Source organism: Pongo abelii, chromosome 5 (assembly GCF_028885655.2).
Source record: "Pongo abelii isolate AG06213 chromosome 5, NHGRI_mPonAbe1-v2.0_pri, whole genome shotgun sequence".
NCBI classification, from domain to species: domain Eukaryota; kingdom Metazoa; phylum Chordata; class Mammalia; order Primates; family Hominidae; genus Pongo; species Pongo abelii.
Genome location: NC_071990.2, coordinates 134279600 through 134302428, shown reverse-complemented (window position 1 = coordinate 134302428; position 22829 = coordinate 134279600). Strand labels below are relative to the sequence as shown.

General features: G+C 39.0%; 1 protein-coding gene across 2 annotated transcripts in view; it reads left to right on the top strand.

The window, feature by feature from the left end:
* SLC18B1 (solute carrier family 18 member B1) overlaps positions 1–19161 on the top strand; it is a 29038-nt gene extending 9877 nt beyond the window's left edge. For both annotated transcript variants that reach the window (XM_002817375.5, XM_054558170.1), the window contains exons 5-14: positions 1352–1499; positions 4819–4975; positions 9140–9276; positions 12101–12202; positions 14233–14324; positions 15449–15544; positions 16329–16403; positions 17400–17493; positions 17590–17639; positions 18196–19161. In XM_002817375.5, coding sequence (XP_002817421.2) covers positions 1352–1499; positions 4819–4975; positions 9140–9276; positions 12101–12202; positions 14233–14324; positions 15449–15544; positions 16329–16403; positions 17400–17493; positions 17590–17639; positions 18196–18262 — 1018 coding nt within the window. In that variant the 3' untranslated portion in view covers positions 18263–19161. The remainder of the gene's footprint in view (positions 1–1351; positions 1500–4818; positions 4976–9139; positions 9277–12100; positions 12203–14232; positions 14325–15448; positions 15545–16328; positions 16404–17399; positions 17494–17589; positions 17640–18195) is intronic.
* Positions 19162–22829: the final 3668 nt, after the last annotated feature.

Genomic DNA, 22829 nt, shown 5'->3' with positions numbered 1-22829 from the left:
CTCACTCTATTGCCCAGGCTAGTGTGCAGTGATGTGATCTTGGCTCACTGCAACCTCTGCCTCCCAGGTTCAAGCCACTCTCCTGCCTCAACCTTCCAAGTAGCTGGCATTACAGGTGCTCCCCACCATGCTTAGCTAATTTTTGCACTTTTTTAGTAGAGATGGGATTTCGCCATGTTGGCCAGGCTGGTCTCAAACTCCTGACCTCAGGGGATACACCCACCTCAGCCTCCCAAAGTGCTGGAATTACAGGCGTGAGCCACCACACTGGGCTGATTCTACATATTCTAAAAAGGTTTATTTAGTACTATCATCTGGGGGACCAGTTGTATCAGCAGAAAAGGGCAACTAAGCTGTCATTATGACTCAAATTGTTACCAAAAAAAGAAAAAGGGTAATTTCCTCCTACTGAAAAGACAACAAAGCAACTCTTTAAAAAAAAATCATATTCTAAAGCAATTTATTATAAAAATTATGGGTGATGTACTATTCTTTTTAGTGAGTACAGTTAAAAAGGAAAAAAAAAAAAAAGAAAACCAGCTTGGCATTTGAGAATTGTCTTATTCCTTTTAAGTGTATTGGACCGAGTTCCAGATGGGCCAGTATTTATTGCTATGTGTTTTCTTTTTCTTTTTTTTTTTTTGAGACAGAGTCTTGCTCTGTCGCCCAGGCTGCAGTGCAGTGGCGTGATCTTGGCTCACTGCAAGCTCTGCCGCCTGGGTTCATGCCATTCTCCTGCCTCAGCCTCCCGAGTAGCTGGGACTATAGGTGGCCACCACCACACCTGGCTAATTTTTCATATTTTTAGTAGAGATGGGGTTTCACTGTGTTGGTCAGGATGGTCTCGATCTCCTGACCTCGTGATTTGCCTGCCTCAGCCTCCCAAAGTGCTGGAATTACAGGCATGAGCCACCGTGCCCAGCAGATTCTACATATTCTAAAAAGGTTTATTTAGTATTATTATCTGGGGAACCAATTACATCAGCAGAAAAGGGCAACTAAGCTGTCATTATGACTCAAATGGTTACCAAAAAAAGAAAAAGGGTAATTTCCTCCTACTGAAAAGACAGCAAAGCAACTCTTTAAAAAAAATCATATTCTAAAGTGTCGGCAGAAAAGGGCAACTAAGCTGTCATTATGACTCAAATGGTTACCAAAAAAAGAAAAAGTGTAATTTCCTCCTACTGAAAAGACAACAAAGCAACTCTTGAAAAAAAATCATATTCTAAAGCGATTTATTCTAAAAACCATGAGTGATGCACTATTCTTTTTAGTGAGTACAGTTAAAAAGGAAAAAAAAAAAAGAGAGAAAACCAGCTTGGCATTTGAGAATTGTCTTATTCCTTTTTAGTGTATTGGACCGAGTTCCAGATGGGCCAGTATTTATTGCTATGTGTTTTCTAGTGAGAGTAATGGATGCAGTTAGCTTTGCTGCTGCAATGACTGCATCTTCTTCTATCCTGGCAAAGGCTTTTCCAAATAACGTGGCTACAGTATTGGTATGTATTTTATAAGTATTTCCCACTTTCCTTTGAATGTAGGCCAAAATATTTGCCCTTCCAAGTTTAAGCTGGGGTCCATTCTTCTATACTTGCATTTCTCTACTCTCTGTATTATTGTTGCCTTTCACTCCGAGTTTGACTAGCAGCAAGCCTGTCAATAAATGTAACATTGGTGTCACGTAGGTGCTCTTCCTGGTTTTAGAATTCCCTGACTGGGCAGTTTGACAGGTAAATGTGGTCCAAATCAGTCATTCTTTTTACCACTAAAAAAAAAATTTTCCTTTGTAGTTTTTTTGCTGTCTCCCCGTAGCCTAGATTGTGGCTGAGCTGCCTAAAGCATTCCTCTGCTTTAGAAAAGAGTTATCCCTAGTGGCAAAATAATCAATTCATACTAAAGTCCTTCTTCCACTTTCCCCAGATTTATGCACGGGATCTTAGAAAACATCTCAAAGTCCTTAAGTGTTTCTGTGCTGTCTGTCTGAGGAGTGCTTTTGCATTTTGACATAAAAATCCAGATCCTGGTGGCATCATATTGACATGCGTTTTTGTGTACTGCCTAGATGCGTATAGACCTGGTATTAGTGACATATCAGATTCTCATCCCATCTCTAGGCAGCTGCCTCTCTGACCCCAAGAAGGCTTTCCCGTCGTAGCTCTCTCTCTCTCTCTGGGCCACGCACTTCATACCATAGTCGGTATAGCATGTAATTGCTCTCTTAGACTTCAGAGTCTAATCAGCTTAGTACCGAGGACTCCCTCATTTACTCATTTAATAATGTAGTTTGAAAATTTTTACCATCAGATAAACCCTTTTGTGGTGTAAATAGTCCTTGCCACTTTTTTTTTTTTTTTTTTTTTTTTTTGGGACGGAGTCTTGCTCCGTAGCCCAGGCTGGAGTGCAGTGGCGTGATCTCGGCTCACTGCAAGCTCCACCTCCCGGGTTCACGCCATTCTCTTGGCTCAGCCTCCCGAGTAGCTGGGACTACAGGCGCCCGCCACCACTCCCGGCTACTTTTTTTTTTTGTATTTTTAGTAGAGATGGGGTTTCACCATGTTAGCCAGGATGGTCTCGATCTCCTGACCTTGTGGTCTGCCTGCCTCAGGCTCCCAAAGTGCTGGGATTACAGGCGTGAGCCACCGTGCCCGGCACGTTTTTCCCACTTTTTATTAAGCATTTATGTATATAGCTGGATAGGTTTATGTTAGGTTCTATTGCCATTTGGCTGGTATACCATTTACATTTCCAGAAAATTTATTTCTCAGAAAGGGCTCAGAAGAACAGCCGTCTGTTGATATGCTCATTAAGATACGGGTTTATGGCTAAGCAAGTTTGGAGAGGGCTGTCTGCTGTCCTCTAACTTAGAGATGCCCAGTTCACATTAATGTCTTCAGACCTTGAAAATCCTGGAGTAGGGATACTTTATTAAATGTTCTACAACTCACTTTAACTATGGAACCATTTTTCTTCTTTCTTTTCTTTTTTCTTTTTTTCTTTCTTTCTTTTTTTTTTTTTTTGTAGAGACAGGGTCTTGCTGAGTTGCCCAGGCTGGTCTTGAACTCCTGGCCTCAAGCAATCCTCCCACTTTGGCCTTCCAAGGTGGCTGGGATTACAAATGTGAGCCACCACGCCTGGCTGTGACTATTTTTTCAAACAAGACATGTTGATCTCTTAAAGAGCTGGTATTCTGTGGGACACTCTGGAAAGTGCTGCCTAATAAATTCCTATGATAATGGTGACAGTCCATTGGATTTTCTGATCAGTAAGAGACACCAGTGTTGCTGTACCAAGTTTCTGTATAAAATTGCAGCCAACAGCTGACACACTAATGTGATAATTGATCTGGATGGCTTTATTGTGATTAAAGAATTTCAATGTTCTTTATAAGTTTTGAAAGTTATTAATGGTATATTTTTGTGTACTCTATAAGGTCTGAGGATATAAGGTTGCAAGCCACAGATCTCTGTTTAAGGTCCCTAAAAACTAGATTGATTTAAAATGTTGCAATATCTATAGTGGTAAACCCTTTTTTTCCATAGCATTGTTTTGTTTAACTTTAAACAAAATAATTTTATATGGTACAAAATTCAAAAGTTACAGAAGGGAACATAGAATATAGTAAATATATTCTACATATAACTGTTGTTGAGCCGTTGTATACACATCAGTTGTGCAGGTGCCCAGCCCTCCATCCCCTTCGGGGAAGGCAACAGATATTGCAGGTTTCTTCCAGAGAAATTCCACATATATGTATGTACACACTGACACACACACACACATACTGAGAGAGAGAGAGAGAAAGCGTGTGAACGAGAGAGCATGGTTTCCCTCCCCCTTTTTCCTTTTCCTTTTTTTTTTTTAATTGGACAGGACTATTGCAGTATCCCTCTTTTTTCTTTACACAAATGGTAGCATACCATATGTACCATTCAGCACCTCACTGGTTACACCAACAATGAAATCATCTTGGAGATCTTCCTGTACCTACATATAAGGAGCTTTCTTACTCTTTACTTTTCTTACTGGCTGTATAGTATTTCCCTGTGTGGATATAACCTGGTTTACTTACATCATTGATGAATATTTAGATTATTTTCATCTTTTGCTATTGAAAAACTCTGCTATGGTGCATAAGCTTGTATACATACCACGTCATATCTGCGTGTCTATACTTGTAAGTTAAATTCTTAGAAGTGGAATTCTGGGTCATAAGGTATGTGCCTTAATTTGCCAAATTGCCAAATTGCCAAATTGCCTACCGGTGTTCACTCACTAGCATAGAGTGTTCGATAGAAGACAGGTGAAAATTGGTATCTTGTGGTTCAAACTTGCTCATTTCTTTTAAAAAGTGAGGGAGAACTTCTAAAAGATCTTTGTATTCCACTCTATGTGTCAACAGTTTATTTATAGCATTTGCCCATTTTTCTATGAGTTGTTTATCTTTTCCTCATTGTAGCTCTCATGATGTATTTGGGGAATTAGTTCTTTGTCATTTTTTTCTCTGTTCTTCATTTATCTTTTGATTTTTTTATGCATAGTTTTCGTGTTTTCATGTAATCAGATTTGTCAATCTTTTTTATCTTCTGTGTTTTATGTCACAATTAGAATACCTTCCTTACAATAACAATTTTTTTAAAACTCCCATATTTTATTTTTCTAATATTTTTATGATTCCAATATGTGCATTTAAATTTTGGGTCCATCTTGGGAGTATGTGTATGTAAATTATGAAGAAGATAGAAAATTTTTTAAAGATAGTACCATGTTAATTCTTCAAATGAAATATTTAAACTGATTTTTTCTTTTTCTCATTTTAAGGGAAGTCTTGAGACTTTTTCTGGACTGGGGCTAATACTAGGTCCTCCTGTAGGTGGCTTTTTGTATCAATCCTTTGGCTATGAAGTGCCTTTTATTGTTCTGGGATGCATCGTTTTGCTGATGGTACCACTCAATATGTATATTTTACCCAATTACGGTAAGTCCACACTTATTACTCATTTTAAGAACCTTAAATATATTTTTATACCTTTGTAAGAGACCAGTTTTACCAGATATTGTTTTATTTTATATAATCAAAAATAGCTTTTAAAAATAACTGATTCTTTTTTCAGTAATGTAGGCAATTAGTTTATATGAATTTCTGTAAATTACAAATTCTTTCCAACCTTTAGAGCTAGCAAATATTTAATTTCTGATCATAAACCATTACCATATGCTATGTCTATGAGAGGTTTTCTTGGACTGAACTAAATATCAAAACCAGAAGTTTCTGTGGGCCACACATGGCCCAGTGTTCCTAGAAGGCTATAAGCTAGGAGAACAATGCCCATCCTTCTTTCCCAATGGTCCTTGCAGCTGTCCTCACAGCGTAGCTCAGATACAATGACGTAGATTCAGGTGTTCTCATTGAGTAGTGCTTTTAAAAAATTATAAACTGGGCCGGACACAGTGGCTCATGCCTGTAATCACAGCACTTTGGGATGCTGAGGCTGGCGGATCACTTGAGGCCAGTAATTCCAGACCAGCCTGCCAACATGGTGAAACCCTGTGTCTACTAAAAATACAAAAATTAGCTGGGCATGGTGGTGCCACCTGTAGTCCAAGCTACTCAGGAGGCTGAGGCATGAGAATTGCTTGAACCCAGGAGGTGGAGGTTGCAGTGAGCTGAGATCGCACCACTGCACTCCAGCCTGGGTGACAGAGCGAGACTCTTCCGCCTCCTCAAAAAATTATAAACTGGTATTTTTAAAAAAATCTCTAGGATTGATAATATTAAGGCTGTAAATGTAGATTTAAGTATTTAAGTATTTCCAATTAGTAGTACTTTTAAAAATTGTTGTTATTTCGCCAGGCGCAGTGGCTCATCCCTGTAATCCCAGCACTTTGGGAGGCCGAGGCGGGAAGATCACCTGAGGTCAGGAGTTCGAGACTGGCCTGGCCAACGTGGTGAAACCCCGTCTCTACTAAAAATACAAAAATTAGCCAGGCATGATAGTGTGTGCCTATACTCCCAGCTACTCAGGAGGCTGAGACAGGAGAATTGTTTGAACCTAGGAGGCAGAAGTTGCAGTGAGCCAAGATCATGCCACTGCACTCCAGCCTGGGCAACAAAGTGAGACTCCATCTCAAAAAAAAAAAAAATTGTTATTATTTTAGAAGAGTTTATAGATAGATGCTAGAAAATCAAATAAATTTAAAAAATTACTGATATTGGCAGAATTTTTTGTTTTATAAGTTCTACTCATTTCTTTACCACCTTTTAGACCCATAGACAATATGGCTTTAGCGTTAGGTGGCTAAGAGTCATTCATTGTATCTGCTCACCAAGTCGCCTCTCCTGTACTGCTCTAAAAAAAAAAAAAAAATACTTCTAAAATAGAGTCATGGACATGTCAATTATCTTATTAAAATCTTTAAATCCAGTAAGTTCAGGAGATCTATTGTACATCATAGTGACTATAGTTAATAACAACATATTGTACACTTGAAAATTGCCAATAGTAGATTTTAAGTGTTCTCACCATAAAAAAAATAAGTATGTGAGGCAAAGCGTATGTTAATTAGCTCGATTTAGTTATTCTACAATGTATACATATATCAAAATATGATGTTTTATACCATAAATATAGACAATTTTTACTTGTTATTTTTTAAAATAAAAAATCCATAAATCGATGAAATGTGAATGTTATCCTGAAAGCCACTGGGAGCTATTGTTAGAATTTTTTTGTTTTTTTTGAAACAGAGTCTCACTCTGTCACCCCGGCTGGAGTGCAGTGGTGTGATCTTGGCTCACTGTAACCTCTGCCTCCCAGGATCAAGCAATTCTCAGGCTTCAGCCTCCCAAGTAGCTGGGAGTACAGATGCATGCCACCACACCTGAGTACTTTTTCTATTTTTAGTAGAGACAGGGTTTCACCATGTTGGCCAGGCTGGTCTGGAACTCCTAACCTCGTGGTCCACCCATTTCGGCCCCCCAGAGTGCTGGGATTACAGGTGTGAGCCACCGTGCCCAGCCGGCCCTTTTCCAGGGAGTTTTTCTAAACCTTCTCGATCACTGGACTAGATTTTGTGTAAGTAGTGCCATAGTGCTCAGTATTTTTCCTGTCCCCTCACACCTGAGGACAACCCCACCCCCGCATCTCTAACAGTAACTTCCTGTGCAGGCTTTGTCAGCCAGGGAGTCATGTCCCTTCAAGCAAATACTCCAAGCTTTCATTACTTGGTCTTCAACAGCTTAATTATACTAATTATGTTTCATTTTCATGTATGTTTTAATATATTCTCATTATGACAACTTCTTTTCTCACCCTGGATTTTAGGAAAGGGGACTATTATGCAATAATGATTTATTTCTTACCATAAATACGTAATACTTCTTACATATCTTTCACAATAAATGTATCTTTCACAATAAATGTATCTTTCACAATAAATGTAACCAATTAAAATTAGAATCTTTTATAATTTATATTTTAAAAGCGACTGACATCCTTAGTATATAGAATTCAAAAATCATACCAACTTGTCTCCCCACTGGCAATACCTCACTGAGCCACACAGTGGTGTTTCTCCTCTTTCTAAGTCCAACTACATCCTGCAGTTTCTGTAGTTGAACATCAAGGATGTGTTCAGATTTATTTCACCATCAAATACTTGGCTTATAATTAAGAAACTAACACCTGCCAGGCGTGGTGGCTCATGCCTGTAATCTCAGCACTTTGGGAGGCCAAGGCGGGTGGATCACGAGGTCAGGAGTTCAAGACCAGCCTGACCAACATGGTGAAACCCCGTCTCTACTAAAAATATAAAAATTAGCCAGGTGTGGTTGCGTGCGCCTGTAGTCCCAGCTACTCGGGAGGCTGAGGCAGGAGAATAGCTTGAGCCCAGGAGGTGGAAGTTGCAGTGAGCTGAGATCGCACCACTGCACTCCAGCCTGGGTGACAGAGTGAGATACTGTCTCAAAAAAAAAAAAAAACAAACTAACACTACAGTTTAACTTTATCTCTTATATCCTGAAAAAAATCTAAGGATAACACTTAAAATAGCTGAACCACACTTCATGATGTTTATATATGGTCATGATTCAACAAGTATTTACAGAATAATTAACTGTGCAGGATGTTGTGGGAGAAATGGGGATGAATGAGGGCCGTCATGGCCGTCAAATAGCTTCCACATCCATAAGTGGGAGGCTGAGGTGGGAGGATTGCTTTAGGCCAAAAATTTGAGACCAGCCTGGGCAACATAGAGAAACCCCATCTCTAAAAAATTTTTAAATTAGCTAGGTGAGGTAGTGCACACCTGTAGTCCCAGCTACTTGGGAAGCTGAGGCAGGAGGATCACTTGAGCACGCAGGAGTTGGAGGCTGCGGTGCTGTAATAACACAACTGCACTCCAGCCTGGGTAACAGAGCAAGAAACTCCATCTCTTAAAAAAAAAGAAAAAAAAGCTTTCATGTCTGATATGATTTTGCTGTATCCCCACCCAAATCTCACCTTGAATTGTAATAATCCCCAAGTGTCAAGGGTGGGGCCAGGTGGAGGTAATTAATTCATGGGGGTAATTTCCCCCATACTGTTCTCATGGGAGTGAATACGTCTCACAAGATCTGATGTTTTTATAAATGGGAGTTCCCTTGCACAGTCTCTCTTGCCTGCAGCCATGTAAAATGTCCCTTTACTCTTTCTTCGTCTTCCACCATGATTGTGAGGCTTCCCCAGCCATGTGGAACTTTGAGTTTATTAAACCTCTTTCCTTTATAAATTACCCAGTCTCAGGTATGTCTTTATTAGCAGCATGAGAACAGATTAATACAATGTCCAAACCTGATATTATCTCTGGCCAGGATGAGTATAATTGTTACAACCTGTAACCTAAGACCCCTTCTTCCCCTCAGACTCTGATTCCAGTTGATTCTTTTTAAATTTGGGAAATTGTTTTTGATAAATTGAATGTGGCCTCTAGGTTTGAATAATTTATTTGCAAGTGTAGATGGTATACAATTTTAGGCAAACTCAGAGACTGAGTTGTTTTGATTACCAGATAAAGATGGTGTTACCAGTTTTCCAAATAAGTTAAAATAAAGAGATTTAAATTGCTTTGATTTTTTTTTTCTTTTTTCATTTTTTCCCCAAAGAGTCTGATCCAGGTGAACACTCATTCTGGAAACTGATCGCTTTACCCAAAGTTGGCCTTATAGCCTTCGTCATCAACTCACTCAGCTCATGTTTTGGCTTCCTTGATCCTACTCTGTCTCTCTTTGTTTTGGAGAAGGTAAGTTACCTGATTGCTGAAGAGAGCTGCATTGTGGCAGGTGGATGTAACTGCTTGTTCTTGGGCCCTGCTCTGTGGAAAGACCCTTGCGTGGCTGGAAGAAGGAGATAGAATGGGCACTACACACTGAGGTAGCGTGTCCCTCTCTACCATCCCTGTGAACTAGGAATCTGATACAGTAAAAATGAAAGAAGTCTTTCACTAAGTGGCCTTAACATTGGTTTCCTTCTTTCCAAGACCTTGCTCATGTCATTGTAGGTCTAGCTTGGGCATCATCCATGCTGCTTTACAAGGACACTTTTCCTCTATTTGTCTGAATTGCAGTGAGACATTAGGGATACACAGTAGCTCATTTGATGTGAGATGTGCTTCTTCTATAACAGATCCCCCCTGGGTCCACTTACTTTTTAAGCTACTTCATATAATCAAATGACTATGGACTGTATTATTCTGGGATTTGAGAAAGGAACCAAGTATCCTTAGCATTAAAAAATAAAATGTTGAATTCTAAAAGTTTGATGTCATTGAAATTTGTTCTTAGATATTTTTGAAAAAATATTATTACTGACACAGTGAAGTCCATTACCAGGTGTGGTAGTTAACTATACTGGAGAATTAATATGTGTTGATAAAAGGCAAAAATGACTAACTTCGACCCATAATGACTTTGAGGCACTAGATTTAAAATAGCACAGAAACTTAAGTTTCAATATACTTTCTAATGTCAACAAAGTTGCTGATATGGTCATCTCAAATGCTTTCTGAACATTTACCTATCATAGAATGTAAAGATTAAAATTAATTTTTCTTATAATTTTACACTACCCCTTGAAATCACTGAAGACAGTTTGGGGTACTTCACAGGTAAACTTGGGGACTGTTATTTTAGTGCCTGGTCCAAGATTTAGAGAGTATTATAAAATTGCCTTTAGCCAGTGAGTATCTGTAAGGTACCCAATGTCAGGCCTCTGAGCCCAAGCTAAGCCATCATAACCCCTGTGACCTGCATGTATACATCCAGATGACCTGGAGCAACTGAAGAACCACAAAAGATGACATTCCACCATTGCAATTTGTTCTTGCCCCACCCCAATTGATCAATCAACCTTGTGACATTCCTCCCCTGGACAATGAGTCTCATGATCTTTCCCACCCTGCGCCTTGTGTCCCTCACCCCTGCCTGCAAGAGATAACCACCTTTAACTGTAATTTTCCATTACCTACCCAAAGCCTATAAAACTGCCCCACGCCTATCTCACTTTGCTGACTCCTTTTTCGGACTCAGTCTGCCTGCACCCAGGTAATTAAAAAGCTTTATTGCTCACACAAAGCCTGTTTGGTGGTCTCTTTACACGGACGCATGTGACACCCATAAGAAAAATGTTTTGTGAGTATACTGACACAGTCCATTTACATCATCAACAACCTGTATTTTTGAGCTGTTTTTCTGTGCTTTTAAGAAGCTGTGTCTGAACAACGAAAAAAAAATCTATAACTAATCTCTGGGAAATCCAAGTTGTTTGTGTTTATCTTTTTTTTTTTTTTTTTTTCTTTTGAGATGGAGCCTTGCTCTGTTGCCCAGGCTGGAGTGCAATGGCACGATCTCAGCTCACTGCAACCTCCTCCTCCCAGGTTCAAGCAATTCTCCTGCCTCAGCCTCCCGAGTAGCTGGGACTACAGGTGCGTGCCACCATGCCAAGCTAATTTTTTTGTATTTTTAGTAGAAATGAGGTTTCACTGTGTTAGCCAGGATGGTCTCGATCTCCTGACCTCATGATCTGCCCACCTCAGCCTCCCAAAGTGCTGGGATTACAGGCGTGAGCCACTGCGCCCGGCCCGTTTGTGTACATCTTATAATAAATCTTTTTTGTTGTTGTTTCTCAAGAAAATGTAATTTATTTAAAAAGGTGAGGAAGACAGGAGGTTTCCTCAAAGATAAATATAATCGACCCATTTGTGGCATGGGAGGTAGTATAGGCCCTACTTGTTCCTGGCTGATGATGGACTACATCAGAACTTTTTTTTGCTTTTGAGACAGAGTCTCGCTGTGTCACCCAGGCTGGAATATAGTGGCATGATCTCGGCTCACCGTAGCCTCTGCCTCCTGAGTTCAAGCGATTCTCCTGCCTCTGCCTCCTGAGTAGCTGGGATTACAGCCATGCGCCACCACACCAGGCTGATTTTTGTATTTTTTAGTAGAGATGGGGTTTCATCATGTTGACCAGGCTTGTCTCAAACTCCTGACCTGAAGTGATCCACCCGCCTCAACCTCCCTAAATGCTGGGATTACAGGCGTGAGCCACCACACCTGGTTTTACATCAGACCTTGACTCTCTCAGGGCTATTGGTGGTGCCTCACCACTACTGCTCCCTTTTCAGGTGGAGGTGCTGTGGCCCATCCCATTACCCAACTCCAACCTAAGAAATCTTTAGAAATTTATTTTCCTCTTTTTCTGAATCAGAAACCCTATGGTTGGAATCCAAGAATCTCTTTTAGCAAGTTCTCCAGGTAAATTTTATGCACATTGAAGTTTGCAAAACATTAATTTACATATAAAAATGCTCTGAGTTACGGAAGCAAAATATGTTTAATGCCAAAGGCTACAAGCAAAAAATCTGCTCTTCTGACTTCTGGTTAGGTTGTCCTCCCACAGAGAGAAAAAGTAATGCATTTTCAAAGGTAAGATGAAAATGAGGGAAATGCATAATATTATTAGTAGACTCATGGTAATAACAAGAGCTAAAGAAATGGTAGAAGGAAAAGAGGGATGTTTACTTAAAAATGACTTAATTATGTAACTTTAATATAGGATTTCTTTTACAGTTCAATTTACCAGCTGGATATGTGGGACTAGTATTCCTGGGTATGGCACTGTCCTATGCCATCTCTTCACCACTATTTGGTCTCCTAAGTGATAAAAGGCCAGTACGTACACTTAATTTATATTTGAGTTACTTTTGTATGTTTAGAGCAGTGGTTTTCCAACTGTTCCTTTGGAACTCTAGGATTCCACTGGTTAGACTTGATATATTCAGTTGGACTGATGGAGAGGTTTCAGTGTCTTCTATCACCCTAAGGGTCAGCTATCACACTAAGCCAGTTCACTTTAAATTGCTTCACCTGGGAAAAGAGGAAGAGTCTTATGCTTAAAAACATATAAATTGGATTAGACTTTCCTTTTCTAATTTCTTCCCCCAACTTTGTCATCCAGACTGGAGTGCAGTAGTGCGATCATAGCTCACTGCAGCCTTGAACTCTTGGGCTCAAGTGATCCTCCTGCATCAGCCTCCTAGGTAGCTGGGATTATAGGCATGTGCCACCACCTCCGGCTCCTAGATTAAACTCTCTTATGGAAAAGCTCGCTTGATGTAAAAAAATAGATTGATCTTAATAAATAGGGCAAAGTCCTAGAGGCTACTATGGACTTGATCAAATTGAGAGATTCTTCTTTAGGAGGAGGTAATTTAGATTTTCTGTGTGAGTGAAAGAATTGACCACATAAATATGCACTGGTTATCCCATAGCCTTTCTGATAAAAAGAAAAACAAAACAAAACAAAACAAAACAAAAAAACCCTTCTGTTCTCTTTCAACCAGGTTTAAACCATTCAGTCCAGATGATCAGAGTACAGAATTAGTACTGTTAGTCAAATCTTAAACTTCTGTGGTTTTAGGGCTTATATTTTGCATTTCCCTTGACTTCATTTGCATATTTATTTATCAAGACCAGAATTACTTGTGGATTACTTAGTAACCCAGATGTCAAAAAGCAAGTATCTTAAACAGTGTTTGGAGCTTGGTTTTCAGACATAATCTTACATAACTGAGCAGATATGGTACCCCTGTAATTTTTGTCCTGATTCAAGTAGTTTATAAGGGATAATTTTACTGGATACAATCTTAGTCCATTCAGGATACTATAACAAAATAATCATAAACTGAGAGGCTTTATAAACAATAGAAATTTATTTCTCACAATTTTGGAGACCGACGTCCAAGATTAAGGCACTGGCAGATTTGATGTCTGATGAGGGCCTGTTGCCTGGCGCACAGATTGTTGTCTTTCACTGTAACCTCACCATGATGGAACGGGCAAGGGAGCTCTTTGGGGCCTCTTGTATAAGGATACTAATTCTATTCATGAAGGCTGCACCTTCATTACCTAATCACCTCCCAAAGGCTCACCTCCAGATACCATCACATTGGGGGTTAAGGTTTAACATATAAATTTTGGGGGGACGTAAGCATTCAGTCTCTAGCAGGTAATTTTTTAATAATGTCATTTTTCTAGGTATTGTAACTATTAATACTTGGTGGGGTTTTCTTGTGGTCACTGCTTTTTTTTTTTTTTTTTTTTTTGAGACAGAGTCTTGCTCTGTTGCCCAGGATGGAGTACAGTGGTGTGATCTTGGCTCACTGCAACCTCCGCCTCCCAGGTTCAAGCAATTCTCCTGCCTCAGCTTCCTGAGTAGCTAGGATTACAGATGTCCACCACCCTGCCCAGCTAATTTTTGTAGTTTTTTAGTAGAGACAGGGTTTCACCATGTTGGCTAGGCTGGTCTCAAACTTGTGAGCTCAAGGGATCTTCCCGCCTCGGCCTCTCAAAGTTTTGGGTTTATAGGTGTGAGCCACCGCGCCTGGCCGGTCACTGCTTTTTATAATTAGTTTTTTCATTGTTATATTTGTAATAGTTCATTATGTGCAAAATCTGATCTGCAATATACTCCCCTACTAAGAAATCTTTATCCTTTGTTCACTGTCTGTCTTGTTATATATCGTCGTTGCTTGCGAGTTTATCATCTCCTTACTTTCTTTTAAATGTAAAGTTTTGTTTTCTTCATTGTATTTGGGTTTTTGAATATCATGATTTGTGTTTTTTATTAATGTTTTACGTTGTTTGATTATGGAGGGTCTTTGCCTCTAAGAATCATTTTGACTCTCTTTCTCCTTTACCAGCCTCTAAGGAAATGGCTTCTGGTGTTTGGCAACTTAATCACAGCTGGGTGCTACATGCTCTTAGGGCCTGTCCCCATCTTGCATATTAAAAGGTAATTTTTTTCTTCTTCTGTATGTTTGGCCAAATAACATTAGGAATTATTTCAAAAAATTTTGTTTTAACATTGGTATAGTTTAGTATTTTGAACATTAATATTTAAATAATTAACTTTAGGACTCTATTGAATTGTTAGGCTGACAATATTTTACCCTACTAGAAGCTAGCAGTGGGACAAGCAGAAAAAAATGCATAAAATCTGTCTCAAATGACAAAAATGCATATTCTCCTTCTGTATTTCAATTGTACATACTTGCTTATACTTTATTTTTAAAATAGAATTTGTTGCTACTTACCTTTAGTTGATAGTTCTTAGAATATATTTTTGTTTTTTTCTTTTCTTTTTCCTTGAGGCAGGGACCAAATCTGTTTTTCTTTCTGTATCATCCTTAGCATGTAGTGGCTGCTTATTAAACCTTGCTTAATGTAATTTAGTTGCCTAAATAAACTGAACTTCTTAGACCTTTTCAGAACTTCTGGGATAAAACATAGTAACATGGAAAGGAAGGGGTTTCAGAGTCCTTCAGACTTGAGTTTACATTTTGGCTTTGCCATGTACTAGTAAGCAAACCACTTAACTTCCAAGAGCCTCGGTTTTCTCATCTACAAAAAGGAGCTGATAATAGTACTTACATTACAAGGATTAAATCTGGTAACATATATTAAGTAACTGGCATAGTCTCCTCACATGGAACAAATGTGTTTCCTGACTCTTCTTGTACCTCTTTCCTTCTATGCCATTTTTAAATTAATTGAAGTTCAAAGCCGAGTGACTGAAAGAACAGTTTTAGTACTGACGTTTTCACCAATTTTGAAGGGATTTTGTCTGGTGAGAAGAAGCCAGGTTGGCTCCAGACATGTGATATGTGTAACCAAAGGACCAAAGAGATGGAGATATCAGGATGAATTCCCCCCCACTCCCCTGCCCCCAAAACTGTAAGGAGCTAAAGGGCACTCTAACTGAATGAAATGGGTTAGATGGCAAAGGGAATGAGACTAGGCACATAATCGGTGAAATAACTTATCAGGGATCCTCACTTCCTTAGCATTAACCTTTGTGTTTCTTAAAACGCTAATGTTTTTCTCTTTGTATTTGTTTTCTCCAAAACCCTTTTGTAGTCAGCTCTGGCTGCTGGTGCTGATATTAGTTGTAAATGGCATCTCTGCTGGAATGAGTATAATTCCAACTTTCCCGGAAATTCTCAGTTGTGCACAGTAAGTTACTTCCATTGCTTGAAGAGCTGTATTGTGAATAAGTAGTAAGTATCACAGGCTTTCTTGAATTTCTCAATTTTGCAGCATGTTGGATATTTTTGCCCCAATGTTAAATCTTCATGATTTTGTAGCATATGATGTTATGATATCAATAGTAATAATACACTAATAGAAATGATAATAGTACATTAATAGCTAAAATGGGTTGTGGACAAATGTCTGGCTTGGTTTATGCCTCAGTATGTATGTAATTTTGAAAAGCTAAAGCAAAATAGATAGGTCTCAGCATTGTTCCTCTTTCATGAGGAGGTCCATGAGAGAACCTAGAGTGACCAGCATCTGTCACCTGGTCATCATTCTTTTGTTTAATAGGCGTGATGATGAAGAACACTAAGTACTATGGCTGTGCTGGGTCAGTTCAATAGTTCTCATGGGAATAAGGAGCTATCTCGGTTTTTCAAAAGTTGCCTTTGTTCTCTTTCCATCTTCATCTCATTTTAAGAATTTCTTAATTATATATTTTTATAAGTATTTAATGCAAACGAGCCATGCTTCTTAATATCATATATATATGCAGAAAAATTATTTCTAGAAAACCATGGAGTAAATGTAACTATGAAAATTCTTTTAAATAAGATTTGCTTTTTATCTTAGAAGTGGAGTGTTCTTGCTGTTGGTTTTTTCCAGATTATCCTAGGTTTATCTTAATTGATCTATCATACAATTTTTTCTTTCACACAGGTTTTCCTTTTAATAATGGATACATTCATGTCTCTTTTTGCAGTGAAAATGGGTTTGAAGAGGGATTAAGTACATTGGGACTTGTATCAGGTCTTTTTAGTGCAATGTGGTCAATTGGGTGAGTAGTCATTTAATTTCTTTCTTTCTTTTTTTTGAGATGGAGTTTCACTCTCATCACCCAGGCTGGAGTGCAATGGTGCAATCTTGGCTCACTGCAACCTCCGCCTCCCAGGTCCAAGAGAATCTTCTATCTCAGCCTCCTGAGTAGCTGAGATTACAGGTGCCCACCACCACATATGGCTAATTTTTGTATTTTTAATAGAGACAGGGTTTCACCATGTTGGCCAGGCTGGTCTTGAACTCCTGACCTCAGGTGATCTGCCCACCTTGGCCTCCCAAGTGCTGGGATTACAGGCACGAGCCACTGTGCCCGGCCTCATTTAATTTCACTCATACTTGTAAGATGGAAAATATTAATACTATCCCTGCTTGATGTTGATGAAGAAATTGAAACACTGAGAGATCAGATGAGTTTCTCAAAGACAAACAGTTCATCTAGGGGAAAGCCAGAGTTCTAATCCATACCCTCTCACTCAACAATCAATGCCTATACCAAGTTTAATACTTAGTCAAAATGGTTTCATATACTTTATCTTATTTGAGTGATATTTATAAGTTCCTTTAATAGAAACATGTCTCTGATTTTTACAATTTATTCATTTATTCATTCATTTGTTTATTTTTTACCTTCTACCAGAAGGGTAACTATGCTAACAATGTAATATATTGTTTTGAATTGAGTTATATTAGTTGCAAATACTGAGAATAGAATAATATAAAGAATTTTTTAAACCTGTTTCATCTTTTTTCATTTTATATAAGCCATCAACTTTTCAGAAGCAGCAATAATTTCACAATTGTTAAAAAATTTTGAATGTCATTATCAGGTGGAATTATTTTCTTTTACTGAATGCTGTGCCCAGGAATTAGCTTTTTCTTTAGTACTTATCTTCCAATTTAATGAAGACTTACAATTGAAGGATCATGTAGCTTTTCATGAAGTAATTATTTATTTTTTGCACTATTGAATACTTTTTCTTCTTTCTCTTGTTAGTGCTTTTATAGGACCAACGCTGGGTGGATTTCTGTATGAGAAAATTGGTTTTGAATGGGCAGCAGCTATACAAGGTCTATGGGCTCTGATAAGTGTGAGTAATCAGTCTTTTATTTGCATTTTCCTTATGTTTGTGGAAAAACTTGACTTGGAAAATTTCCATTAATCAGTACCTTTAATTGTGTTTAAGGGATTAGCCATGGGCTTGTTTTATCTACTGGAGTATTCAAGGACAAAAAGGTATGGTCAATTTTGGGGCTTTTTTCTCTCTTTAAAAGTTAGCCAGTGCAAGTGGAAAATAAATAATATTTTACATTTATTCTTCCAGTCAGTGGATTTCTAGGCACTCTGAGGCTCATCAGTTGGTAGATACTTTTTTAATTTTTATTTTTTGAGATGGTGTCTTGCTCCGTCACCCAGACTGGCATGCAGTGAGTGGCACAATCTCAGCTCACTGCAACCTCTGCCTCCCGGGTTCAAGCGATTTTCCTGCCTCAGCCTCCCATGTAGCTGAGAATACAGGCGTGGGCCACCATGCCCAGTTAATTTTTGTATTTTTAGTAGAGACAGGGTTTCACCATGTTGGCCAGGCTAGTCTCGAACCTCTGACCTCAAGTGATCCACCCGCCTCTGCCTCCCAAAATGCTGGGATTACAGGCGTGAGCCACCGCGCCCGGGAAGTAGATACTTGTTTTAAAAGGTAGTTGGATGGAGATACAGGTGCTGGTTTTTTGTTTGTTTGTTTGTTTTTAAGATGAGAGATACTGAGATTCATCTCTTCTTTCCCTCAATGTAGGTCTAAATCTCAAAACATCCTCAGCACAGAGGAGGAACGAACTACTCTCTTGCCTAATGAAACCTAGTCCGACGGATCCTGGATTGATACAAGGTTGAGAAATGAATGCTTCTGGCCTTAAACATCACTGTAGGAAGGGTTTTTAAAATTTTATGCACAAAACTCCGTGGACCCCATGCCAGTGTCTTGGAAGTGTCAACATGTTTTTGGATGATCCTGTATTGGGCTGTACTTATTGTGATAATGAAAAGCAGTCCTGCTGAAGCAGCTATGTTTGAAATATTAAGTATGAAAGGAGTAATTAAAAACAAGCAAAACAAAACAAAACTTAGTTTTTAAATGACCAAACTTGTCCTTGAAGATGTTGTTATTAACTCGTTAGTTCTCATTTCCTCTGTTTATTTTTTATTCTAAGTACACTGATTCTGTGAATGTACCTTTTTTATTAACAGGGAAAGAAACGAATTAATTTGATATGCTCTAAATACATAAAGGTGCTTAGAAATATATAGAAACATTACTATGAAATCAGTTTTTAAAAGATATACTTTCTCTTTGTCCTGAGGTTTTTCAGTCTTGTTTAAAAGGAAGAATTCTTGCCTGCCATACAGAAACTCTCTAGCACTCCCTGGCCTTAAGCTTTTCTAAAAATTCTGTTTGTGTGAAAAGTACAAGAATAACAATACTTACAACTTCCATTTTTGTAACCTATGTTCGCTTATGATCTGGATTTATAAACATTACTTGGTATAACATTGTTCATTTCCTTTAATGTCTCTGTTTTTTGGTTCTACCATCTGTTTTGTTTTTGCTTTTATCCATATTCTTGGTAGATGTATTTCATCCCTAGAGCAGGTCAGCCTCCTTCCCCTAATGCGAATGCTTGTTTTGTTAGGGAAGGGCTTCTTCCAACTTCGTGTGAAATCATGATGTTGAAGTGAATAAATGTCTATTGTGTAACTCTCATGCTTCTTGGTCTATTTTCATGGTGTAGTAGCCACACTTACAGTAATTTTTTTAAAGAAGAAATGGTTTTATCTATTCATTCAAAAATATCTTTTGAATGTCTTCTCTGAGCTGACACTGTGCCAGATGCTTGGGATTTGGCTGTGATCAAGATAAACACAATCTCTGCTTTTATGTAACTTATGCTGGTGGAAGAGACAAACAATAAGTAAATATCAGACTCTCCAATTATCTTACAGAAATGCTAAGAAGGAAAAAAAAAACATGGTGATGTGGTAGAGTAGTTGGCTGGGGTTGTTTAGATGTGGGTGCCTAATTTGAAAAAGTCCATGGAAGTGTGACCTTTGAGTTGAGATCTGAAAGAGGAGAATGTAACCACCATTCATTCACTGTGACAGAGGACAGTCCGTAGTATGTGCACAAGGGCTTGACATGGTCAAAGATGAGGCTTGGTCTGCTGGCTGGAGTCTAGTAAACTGGAGGCGATGCCAGAATCTGATTCCCATTTCAGAAAGTCCATTCTGTCTGCATGTGGAAAGTGAGTGGGGATAGGGATGGTAATGGGAATCGTGGGGGAGCTTTGGAAGATTTGAGAGAGACAGTAATGGTTTGGACCAGGGAGTTGGTGATGGAGAGAAAAGGCTCTATCTGGGAGTGGAACCAACAGAACTTGCTGATGTGGAGGGAGGAGAGGGGAATCTAGGAGGACTCCTAGGTTTTGGCTTGAGGGTATGCGTGGATGGTGGTGACTCTTAGTGAATTGGGGAAGAATAGGAGTAAAAGAGATCCTGAAGTGGCAAAAGTTCAAGCCAACATGGGATGTCATTGCACACCATCAAAACCAAAAATATGGAAAAGGAGGACAATACCAAGGGTTGGAGAGGATGACTTTGGAAGACTGCCTGTCATTCAGTGTCAAGACTGGACGTACATCTGTCTAGTGATCTCTTCATTTCCCTGTCCCCTCAAACCTTTCACTCTTGAACCTCCAGAGAGTGATCCAATGTCTGAGGAGGACAAATGGCCTGCAGTTCCCTTCCCGGAGCAGTGCCAGGACAGAGTGTGACCCCGGCCCCCTGCACCCATGTGGCGTGCAGATCTGGGCCTTGATTGCCTTAAGTTGCCCTGGCCCCCTTCAGGACGTTTTTGACCTTGATGCCCACCCACGCAAGGACAGCCGCCCTTCCTCAGCCTGGTGGTCTTGGATGCGGCTGAGTGCCTGCAGTCCCTGCCACAGTCACTTGGGGCCACTATTAAAGCATGAGTCTTCAGCTTGCACCTTCCTACGCACTATCTGGGCCAGCCTATTCTGTTACCAGCACAGTTGACTGTTGAGAATTCAAAGTCAACGCAAGGGGAGAGAACTTCCTTCATTCCCATTCCCAACACACTGCTCTCAATACTTCCCTTGGATAGCAGTGTATTTAAAGATGCTATGTACAAAACCAAATTTACTCCTTTCTCATTTTGAAATTTTGCAAGTATTAAGATAAGTGGGCTGGGAGCAGTGGCTCACACCTGTAATCCCAGCACTTTGGAAGGCTGAGGTGGATGGATCACGAGGCCAAGAGATCGAGACCATCCTGGTGAAACCCCATCTCTACTAAAAAATACAAAAGTTAGCTGGGCATGGTGGTGTGCACCTATAGTCCCAGCTACTCAGGACGCTGAGGCAGGAGAATTGCTTGAACCCGGGAGGAGGAGGTTGCAGTGAGCCGAAATCGCGCCACTGCACTCCAGCCTGGTGACAGAGCAAGACTCCGTCTCAAAAAAAAGATAAGTGACAGAAAAGTTTAAAAAATATGAGAAAAGACAGAGGAAAGAACACTTTGAACAAGAAAACCAAAAGGTAGGTCAAAACTATCAAAGGAAATCTCTGTGTGTGTGTTTATATTTTTATATATTTATAGTCTTCTAAATGTAACAAGGCTGAGTAGCTTAAAAGGACCTTTTTAATAATGAGAATATTCTATATAACTGAATGTGGAATATGTTAATAATCAAAGGAAACTTTTATGTTAAGATCATATTTCAACCTATACATTATAATATGATACATAAATCAATCCAAAGGAAAACTAAAAAGGATAAATACAAATCACAGATCATTTTTAAAAATTAAACTTTAAAAATTTTGAGATAATTGTCAATTCACACGCAGTTGTAAGAAATAATAGAAAAAGATCATGAGTATTCTTTCCCTGGTTTTCACCAATGGTAACATCTTGCAGAACTATAGTACAATAGCACAACCAGGATACAGAACATTCCCATTGCCGCATTCTTCGCGTTGCCTTTTTGCAGCCACACCCACTTCCCTCCCATCTTCACTTCTGGCAGCCACTAATCTATTCTCCATTTCTATCATCTGGTCATTTCAAGAAACGTATAAATGAAATCGTATTGTATGAAACTTTTTGGATTGGCTTTTTTCAGTCAGCATAATGCCCTTGAGTTCTATTGGCATTGTTGCATGTATCAATAGTTCAGTTCTTTAAATTGCTGAGTAGTATTCCACTGGGTGGCTATATGACACAATGGAATACTACTTTATTTGTTACAAATAAAGCTGCTATGAACATTCAGAAACAGGTTTTTTGTTTGTTTTTTTTTGCCCGGGTGAGGGTAGAGGGTGGGATATGAAGCATAAGACTTCATTTCTCTGGAATAAATCCCCAGCAATACAACTGCTGGATTGCATGATAATTGCATGATTAGTTTGTTTTCAACTAACTCATTTATTTTAGATAAGAAACTTGATTTTGACAATAAATATTAAATATCATACATTAATGAAATAGCTGGCCAGGCATAGTGGCTCATGCCTATAATCCCAGCACTTTGGGAGGCCGAGGTGGGCGGATCACCTGAAGTCAGGAGTTCAGGACCAGCCTGGCAAACATGGTGAAACTTCATCTCTACAAAAAAATACAAAAATTAGCTGGGCATGGTAATGCCAGCTACTCAGGAGACTGAGGCAGGACAACCGCTTGAACATGGGAGATAGAGTTTCCAGTGAGTTAAGATCACGCCACTATACTCCAGCCTGGGCGACAGAGCAAGACTCTGCCTCAGAAAAATAAATAAATAAATAAATAAATAAATAAGTAAGAAATATCCTATTTACTTATTTGTTTAATGATCAAGACTTAAATATGTCGCAGGTACCCTCTCTAACCTAGCTGGAAAAGACGTGGATAATAAATTCTTATATAGCCAATCAACTTTCATTAAGTGCAATTAATAATTGAGAAGTATCTCTACACATTCGTATCAGAAGGAAATTATCCACAGGGTAGTCCCATGATACTCACCATTTCTTTGGTATCACTGTCACATGACCTTGTTTTATGAAACAAACCCACAGGAGGGGAGGCTCAGACACAGCATATTTACATGGAGAAGCTAAAATGTTATTTAAAGTATTAACGAAGGAAACTAAAGTCTGCATAGCCAGTCTTCATTAAGAGCAGCTTGCAACTCCTAAATATTTGCACTAGTTTCTTTCAGAAAACCTACAGCTGGACTTCTAATCCCAGCTTACTTATACTTGAATATTACAAGGGACCATCTAGGAAAGCATGATGTCATAACAAATTTTGACTTGTAGTTCAGTGCAATTTTATCATCAGTACTAAAACAATTCAGAGTGTATTTCATGTTGATGA